The 8,887-nt window shown below is 44.5% G+C and overlaps 1 protein-coding gene across 2 annotated transcripts in view; it reads left to right on the top strand.

The window, feature by feature from the left end:
* The first annotated feature begins 704 nt into the window (after window positions 1–704).
* Window positions 705–8,887, top strand: part of LAMA4 (laminin subunit alpha 4) — an 87,334-nt gene continuing 79,151 nt past the window's right edge. For both annotated transcript variants that reach the window (XM_064170110.1, XM_064170109.1), the window contains exon 1: window positions 705–1,354. In XM_064170110.1, coding sequence (XP_064026180.1) covers window positions 1,154–1,354 — 201 coding nt within the window. In that variant the 5' untranslated portion in view covers window positions 705–1,153. The remainder of the gene's footprint in view (window positions 1,355–8,887) is intronic.

Genomic DNA, 8,887 nt, shown 5'->3' with positions numbered 1-8,887 from the left:
GACAGCTGAGAGACAGGGTACGACCCCTTAGCTAGAATGGGGCACATTAAGTGTAATTATGCTTGACTTTGTCCCAGAATCTATCAAGGGTTACTGCGTTGTCTTTCTGAGACTGCAGTCATAAAATTCGGCCAGCTGCAGGCAATACATTCAGCTCACTTCCATACACACACTGCAAGCCTTGTTACCAGGGCCTCACAAAGCACCTCTTGAAAAAGGAATACAAGATGCTCTTTGTAAATAAAAGTTCATGAGTCTGAGGAATGAAGTCATTTTCCAAAATCTCAGTGAACGATGTCCTTTTTCACGAGCCAACGAGAAGCTGAGAGGTGGGCTTGAGGGAAAGGGTCTGAATGAAGCGTGTTAGAGAAACCACTTAGCCCTATTAGCCCATGGCACAGCCAGGCTGTCTCACTCCACCTCCTGCCCACAGCCTCCCCTCCCACATTCCAAAAGAAAAGGTTGGTCTAGTGCTTGTTTTTTTTTAAATACATTTGGCACCTTTCTACCTTGCACTGAATAAACTGAAAAGGTTAAAAAATAAACAGTTCCGAGAGGCAAAGCTTCAGGCGGAGCAGGCTGATGGAGCTGTGGAGGGGTGGCGTGGGGAGGGAGGAAAGGGTGACCTCACTTTTCTGAAAGGCGAAGTTTGAGTGGGAGGTTCTCTACACGAGGTAAAAAAGGGAATGATGTGAACAAGTGAAGGAAGCCAGAGCACCGAGCAGAGCGTCAGTCTGTATCCTGACAGGGGGAGATAAGGTGGCTGGGGAGCCAGCGGTGCTTTCCTGGAATACAATCTCGGTTTGACACTCTCTGCTTAAGCACTGCCCATCTGTATGTTATTGAGCTGGAGCCTCTGGGGAAAAAGAGGAGCCACAGGCACAGAGAGTGAACAAGGGAGGCAGCAAAAGCCTTTTTCTTCCCTTCTTTTCCTTTTTTTTTTTCCCCTTCCTTTCTTTTTTGTATTTTTCTTTTTTGTTTTCTTTCAAATCAGGATCTGGTTAGACTGCCTTGAAGTGCCACATCTGGAAAAGGAATGCTGAAAGAAAGTTAAAATAACTGAGGCACCACTAAGCCAAGGGGGGCTGATTGCAGAAGAGGGTAAACAATTACTGAGACGCTAGAAGACCTCTGCTGGATGTGAGGGGAGGAAATGGCTTTGATCTCCGCCTGGCCCCTGGTTTCTCCTCTATTATTCTTTTTGAGATGCTTCTCCTCCAGCACAGCCTCGAGTGAGGGAAGCGTCTTTCTGTTTGACATTGAAGGTAGCGCAGCGGTCAGCGCGCAAGAAGCCACTGTTATCAGAGGGCAGCAGCAGGCAGTAGCTACTGGAAGTTGGGTGCCTTTTGCTGAGGTACAGTAACTCACTTCTCTCTCTAGCGTCTCCGCTTTTCTGCTTTCATCTGTCTGTGTTGAAGCTCCCATCTGGTTAATGTTAGCTTAATCATTTGATCCTTAAAGCAATACCGGAGGTTTTTTTTTTTTGGGGGGGGGGGTCTGAGATGCCACATTTTGGGGCTGGAGAGATACAGTACAAACTTCAAAACCTACCCATGCCCTGCCTGCTGCGAGCAGACAGCTGCTGTGCTTTGCAGTGAGGCTGCCTTAGCACGTCTCTGACTTTCTTGCCAACGTAACTAAACAGGCCTGTCCAAACAGAACTATTTTACAAGGGTTAATTGTCAAAACACTTTCTTCTGCTTGCTTTTGTTGCAGTTCCTGCAATTGTCATTCACTTAAACTTCCAGAAAGTCTGTCTCTTGGTGACAAACACTCTGCTGGGGGATTTTATGCTTTTGTCTCTGAATGCCACAAACCTGAGGTTGGGTTTTTTTTTGCAGTGAGAGTGGGGATAATAAAAAACCAACATGTGTAGGAAACCATCTGCAAGGAAAGCACCTGCAGAGATTTTTAAGACTTCCAAAAAAAGTACGAGCTTGGGATTGGTGACAAAAGAAATCAGAGAGGTCTGAGAAACGATTTGATGATGGAGAATTTTCCTGCAACCCCTGTGCTTTGGGATTGGTTGAGCCTCCTCGTTGTAGCAAGGCTGTGTCAGGAATGGACTACTCAAAAATATAGCTTGAGAAAATAAATTACTCAAGCATACACTGGGAGGGGAGGACACTAAATGTCTCATGCGTGGGAGATGTAAAGTAGGAAGCAAACTGAGTTACATAAGGTCATGGGAAGGGAAAGAGTAGTTCTAACATCCAAAACTGAAGTGAGATTAGCACAGCCCTGTCACTAGGACAGCATCAAGATTGTAATCTCTGATACCACAAGGCTCATTTTCTCCCTTCACTCCAACTGCCAGAACTAACAGCCGTGGAACTAAGTGCACAAGCCTTTCAGACAGCTGGGGATAGCATGGGGCCGGGCAGAGCTTGTCCACTCGCTGCAGCAGCTCCAAGCAGCTGGGCAGCCTCAGGAAACGCCTGCTCTCTCTGCCAGGGGCACGGCACGAAACATGACCTGTGTGAGAAAACTGAAGGCTAAAGCCTGCACTGCTCAGGGACTCTGTGGAGCAGTCCCCAGGCTCGGATGGGCTCAGTCATGTGCAATGTACAGCTCTTCTCCTCTGGCCTGGGACCAGCCCTGGGAAGCTGCATGGCCACCTGTTGCTTGTAACATGCAAAGTCCCTTAATGAAATGCCTGATTTAAGAACTGGATGTAGCTGCTATTTACAGGACAACGGACGTAAGTGCTATGAGAGTTGGGGCTGTGCAGCCTGGAGAAGAGAAGGCTTCCAGGAGACCTTGGACTGGCCTGCCAGTATCTGAAGGGGGCCTACAGGAGGGCTGGGGAGGGACTACTGACAAGGTCTTGTAATGGCAGGACAAAGAGTAATGGGTTTAAACTGGCAGAGGGGAGATCCAAACTGGATGTTGAGAAGTTCTTTCCGGTGAGGGTGGTGAGACACTAGCACAGGTTGCTCAGGAAGGTTGTGGATCACTGAATGTCATCAGAGATCACATTCAGTGATTCTGTGATCCACAATCTCCCTGGAGGTGTTCAAGGCCAGGTTGGATGAGGCCTTGAGCAACCTGTTCAACTGGGAGGTGTCCCTGCCTCTGGCAGGGAGTTGGAACTGGATGATCTTTGAGGTGCCTTCCAACCTAAGCTTCATTCTATGATTCTAAGTGATTAATAGCCTTTCTCAACATGACTGGGCATTATGGTTTTCCCAATGGCACAGTTCTCACTGCTTCAATTTATTAGATTCTACCCCAGAAAAGTGCTATGAGCAATATTGGACACTGCAGGGGAATGACACTTTACTCTCCTTCACCCATTTCAATCCTCCCAAAAGTTTCATTTGTCCAGTTTGATCCAACAGTCTCACTGACTGCTGTTTGCTCTAGCAGTTTACTTCAGGCCCTGCAATGGCAGCAGTTAGACTCTGGATTCTAAGTTGCAAGTGAATGATGCTGCCTGCTTTTGTCAAGTCAAGGGCCTTGGTTGCAGGAAGCCAAGATTTCAAGCCCCTTTGCTAGCTGCACATTCACCTTACTATTGCATATCAGTGTCTATCTCCATGGCAATTTCCAAGGAAGCCCAGCAGGATGATCTTTGGGGATTGTAACTGTGAGAACCTTCTCAGCCATCAATCCAAGTATGTAGCTGTAACAGGAGTTGGGGAACCAGTTTTAAGCCCAAAAGTTGATGTAGAAGTGATGATGTGGTAGTCTCTCATCTGAAGAAGGAACACTTCCTTCAGTCCTCTGATAGATTCCACCTCCCACAGTCCACCACCTCTCCCTCATCCCCAGGAACAGGGCTTATCTCAGCAAGTCTGAATTAACCTCTTTGGAAGCCCAAATTCTTGACTCAAAGCTCACAGTGCAGCAGAGATTCAACTGCCTTACACAGCATGGTTTCATTCAGCTCCATCATCTAAATACTGACTCAAGTGTACAGCTCTCCAGAGCAGACAGAGGCTGTTGGTCACATTGAACAGCGGCAAATTATACAAAGGGGACAGACCTGCCAGGTAGAGTTGTGGAGCCATGGGATGGGGCATCACTGTGGGCTGTGGTGTCAACCAGCTGAACCATGAAACATGCCACTGTAATGCAGGAGAAAGCATCAGGGCAGGCAGAGGCCATGGTGTTTCTGCCCACTGGACAGCATTTGTCCCACAAATGATTCTGCTCTACACAACATTTTCAGAAATCTGCAAGGTGTGAGACATTGCCAGTAAGTTAAGGGGGAAAAAATGGGCTCATTGTGTAAATACACAGGTTAGAAAAAAATAGCAACAGGCTTGCTGGTCTAACACATGAAGGTCTCATCACATGCAACAACTGAAAGCTGAAGGTGATCCAGTTCAGACCACAAGTTAGTTAAAAATGTCAATTTCAAAGGTAATTAAGCACTGGAGACTTTATCCATCTGTCTATCATTATGAAAAACACTATCAAGTACTCAATTGCTTGTATGCTTTTTAGGATGATTAAGTTTCTTGGCTCACAAAGACAATAAGGGGTTGTAAGGAAGATGTTACAGTGTCAAATCCTGATGTGTAGGGAGAGAGAGAGAGAAAGAAAATGAGCAGAAAGCACTGGATTCAGCTTATCAGTATCACCCAACCACGGTTGGCAGCATTATGTCAGAGATTGACTAAAATACTTTACAAGGAAGATTCATCAGAGATGGAAGGAAAGGACATAAAACTGACTGACAGACAGCAAATTAAAGCAAAGAACTCAATGGCAATCATCAGAATATTTCTTTGGAGCTCCCAAAGACACAGAAGGAAAGAGGGTGATGAGACATTACCAGTTTTGGTGAGGCACAGTGAAAACTGGAAACCAGAAATTACTTCTGAGAACAGGAGTAATTTCCCACTGTCAAACATATGCCTTTAAAGTAAGACACAGGTCATACATCACCAACCTGCTGCTGTCAACATTTGCATTTGTAGATTCCACTCACATCGTGGTTTCAATTACATAGGTGTAGATTATGTTCCCTAATAGGAAGAAAGCTCCTCATAGAGTCTAAGGTGGAAACAGACAATGGTAAAAGACTTCAAATACTACAGTATGTCAAATTATTCCCTGTGATTCACAGTGTGCAGTCACTCACTTCAACATAAAATGAACACAAAGTGACATCCAGGAAAATGCTCATTTTGTTCCTACGTAAAGGACTGCATGAGGTCAAGAAAACTGCAGAGAGGGCCCAGTATAGGAGATGAGGGTGAGAAGGGTAAGTGGGAGGAAAGAAGAGACGTTCTGTGCAGACACTTGACAAGCAAGAAAAGATAATTTCTTAATGATCAGTTCTTAATGAAAAGTGAAGCATACAGTGGGAAAGGAAAGAAGCTAAAACAGAAGAAGACGAAAGGAGAGGAAAGAAATAAAGCAAGAATGAGATAATCAAGAGCCATAAGAGTAAAGAAAAAAATGAAGTAGTTGAGATGAAGCAGGAAGCCAACTCCCAGAGTGAAAGAAGGCATGATACTGTTGGACAGATGGAAGACAAAAAACTGTTTCCAACATCAGTGGGTTTGGCTCAGGCAAAAGGCAGAGAGACAAAAGAAGCCCTTTAAGGGAAACAGTTACCACAGTCAAGTCGAAATTAGCCATTTACTATAAGAGAAAGTAAGAGGCAGAAGGTATCTGACAGAGCTTGCACATGAAAATGACATGTTTGGCAATCATGTTTTCCACCTGACCTCTACCACCAGCTGCTGCTGGAAAATTTCAAATGCAAGAAACAGTAGCTGGGCTGGGGTGCTTTCTTTCTGGCTCTCTAGAGCTATAAGCAAGAATCAGCATGGGACCTGTGACAAATTCACCTTTCTAAACCGGCTCACATTAGATACATAAAAAGGCAGCAATCGTTAAGTCCCAGCCACTTGTTAACAAAGCCTCAACCTATCACCAAGTTGCCTTCACCCCTTCCCCCATAAAAGTTGGAACACCTGTGACAAATTCACCTTTCTAAACCAGTTCACATTAGACACATAAAAAGGCAACAATCCTAAGTCTCAGCCACTTGGCAAAAAAGCCTCAACCTATCACCAAGTTGCCTTCACCCCTTCCCCAATAAAGGTTGGAGCAGAAAGCCTTGCAGATTGTTTAGAGAAACCACAATCTGATCCTCACTTGTGGCATTAATCTGTTCAAAACAAACCAGCACTAAAAGAAACAGCAGAAGACTTAATCCTGAGGTGTAAGCCAAAAAGGGTTTTAGCTTGACAGGAACATTTACATACTTTTAAGCTAATGGGACCTGCACCTACCTTTAAAAAAGCAGATCTCTAAAGGAATTCATTTCAGACTCTTGAGGTTATGTTAGGTTAACTCCCATAATGGGCAATTTGGATTTGTAGCTGCTGTTTTTTTCTGGTACAACAAGGTTATATCCTGAGAAACATCTATTAGTGGAGAGGAAGTTTTACTGCAGATGTTTGTGATTCTAGCTTAAGTTTCTCAGCAAAGCTTTAATGAAAATCAGCTGCTTGGAGTAGAACTGCCAGACTCCAAACCTTTTAAATCATAGGAAGCTGAAGGAAATGGAAGCACAGGATAGAGCAGAGAGATAGTGGGAAATGTTCTCTATTTCAAGGTAAAGCACCTTGCAAATCCCAGCAAAAGGCCCCAATGCTCATTCAGGGTAGTGAAAAACAAAAATACACATTTTGTGCCCACTCTTATTCATGACATGGGAAGCAAGGAATTAAATTTTCCCTTTTTCCAGGGGGAATTTAAAGCAATGAAATAATTGGCTTCTGAAGAAGACATTGTCCTGATTAAACTGAGCTCCTGGTGTTCAGTAGAGGTGTAAAATAGGTCTAGGTTCAAGTAATATATAAGCAGCTACTGATAATTTACAGTTTAAACACCATAATACAGACACTCTTGGTTTTTATATCATAATTGCTTCTCTAGAACGTCTGGATCTGATCCCAGTTCATTTTCAGACAGGACCACGAGCTGGAGATATTTGGGTTATGCATCCTAATGCAAAACTGATCAACTGCTGAACAGTGCAGTAGACAAAGCTGTCAGAGCTCCACAGTTTTTGAAATCTAAGTCTTTGTTGCTACATGATCTCAAAGAGGTTTTCCTAACTATCAATCAGGATGCATTGAATTTGGCAGGGCAAACAAAGATTGAGCAAAATGAAGTAAATATGACCTGGCTTTATCATTCTTGTTCAGCTGGATTGTATGACTGTTTAGTCAGTCATTTTCTAAAAAGAGGTGAAATGCTCACAAGTGACATGGAAAAGGCTGAGGTTTTCAATGACTTCTTTACCTCAGTCTTCACTGCAAAGGCCTCCAGCCACACTCCTGGAGTCATGGAAGATAACAGCAGGGACTGGAAGGAAGAACTGCCCATCATAAGTGAAGACCAAGTTTGTGATCACCTGAAGAATCTGAAAGTGTTCAAGTCCATGGGACCCAATGGGATACACCCACGAGTGCTGAGGGAACTGGCAGATGAGGTTGCTAAGCCCTTCTCTATTCTATTCCAAAAGTCATGGCAGTTTGGTGAAGCCCCAACATGAAGGGGAAACATAACTCTCATTTTCAAAAAGGGTAGGAAGGAGGAGCCAGGGGACTACAAGCCAGACAGCTTCCACGAGGCCATCCACAAGGACACTCAGAGGGCTGCAGCAGCTCTGCTATGAGGACAGACTGAAAGAGTTGGGGCTGTTCAGTCTGGAGAAGAGGAGGCTCCCAGGTGACCTCATTGTGGCCTTCCAGTATCTGAAGGGGGCCTACAAAAAAGCTGGGGAGGGACTTTTTAGGCTCTCAGGGAGTGACAGGACTAGGGGGAATGGAGCAAAGCTGGAGGTGGGTAGGTTCAGCCTGGACATGAGCAGGAAGCTCTTCAGCATGAGAGTGGTGAGAGCCTGGACTGGGTTGCCCAGGGAGGTGGTTGAGGCCCCATCCCTGGAGATATTTAAAGCCAGGCTGGATGAGGCTGTGGCCTGCCTGATGTAGGGTAGGGTGTCCCTGCCCATGGCAAGGGGGTTGGAACTAGATGATTCTTGTGGTGCCTTTAAATCCTGACTGATTTTATGATCCTATGAAATGCTTCAGATAGTAGAAGTCCTTTATTTCTTTGTTTCTTTTAAGACAAACCATAAACAGTATTAAAACCTCAGCACTCAGGAGTTACTAAAATACCTAATATGAGCCAAAAAATAATAGAGGGTTGTGAAAAAAATCCTTTAGAAAATATTATTCCAAGTTTTCTAGACTGTAAGATCAACCAAAATGTTATTTTTTAAGTCATGCCATATGGAAGCCAGGGAGCATGGGAAGAACTGGCACACTTGAATGCTAATTTGAAACATAATTTAATAATTACTGAATAAAAATATTTTACCTGCATGAACAACTTCCAATGCAATCTGAAAATAGTTGCTCGAGCTAAAAGTGTAAGGCTCTGAATCATTGTTTGTCTCTGTCTTCCCAAGCAAAGGGAATAGAAATGAACTCGTTCAGCCTTTCACAATTGGCATCAGGTGGAATAAAAAGACACATGGAACCAGAACCTAAACTGGGCCATTTCTGGGCTATGTGGCACCCAGATGCAACCCGCTGCTGTCATTCAAAAGGAGTTCTGAGTGGCCAGGGATCAGCAGACTTCTTTCCTGCCAAAACTAACATGAGGCCAGTATGTCCTAGGCTTTCTCACTGTGGTTTTTCACCTGTGAGCCTGGATGATAGCCCATGGAGAGCCGCAGAGAGTCAGCTATTCATGACTTCCTTATGCTGTGCTCCCCAGTCCTGGCTCCAGGAACCTTTCCTTGAAAGCACTTTGTGGAAGCAAGCATTCATCCAGAGAAAATCTGCTCCAGTATAAAATAACAAACCAAACTAACCAAAACTATAAGAGCCCAGAAAAATGGCACCTTAGC

Source organism: Pogoniulus pusillus, chromosome 33, assembly GCF_015220805.1.
Source record: "Pogoniulus pusillus isolate bPogPus1 chromosome 33, bPogPus1.pri, whole genome shotgun sequence".
In the NCBI taxonomy this organism is placed as follows: domain Eukaryota; kingdom Metazoa; phylum Chordata; class Aves; order Piciformes; family Lybiidae; genus Pogoniulus; species Pogoniulus pusillus.
Note: the sequence above shows the minus strand (reverse complement) of the source record. Positions and strands in the feature narration are given on the sequence as shown.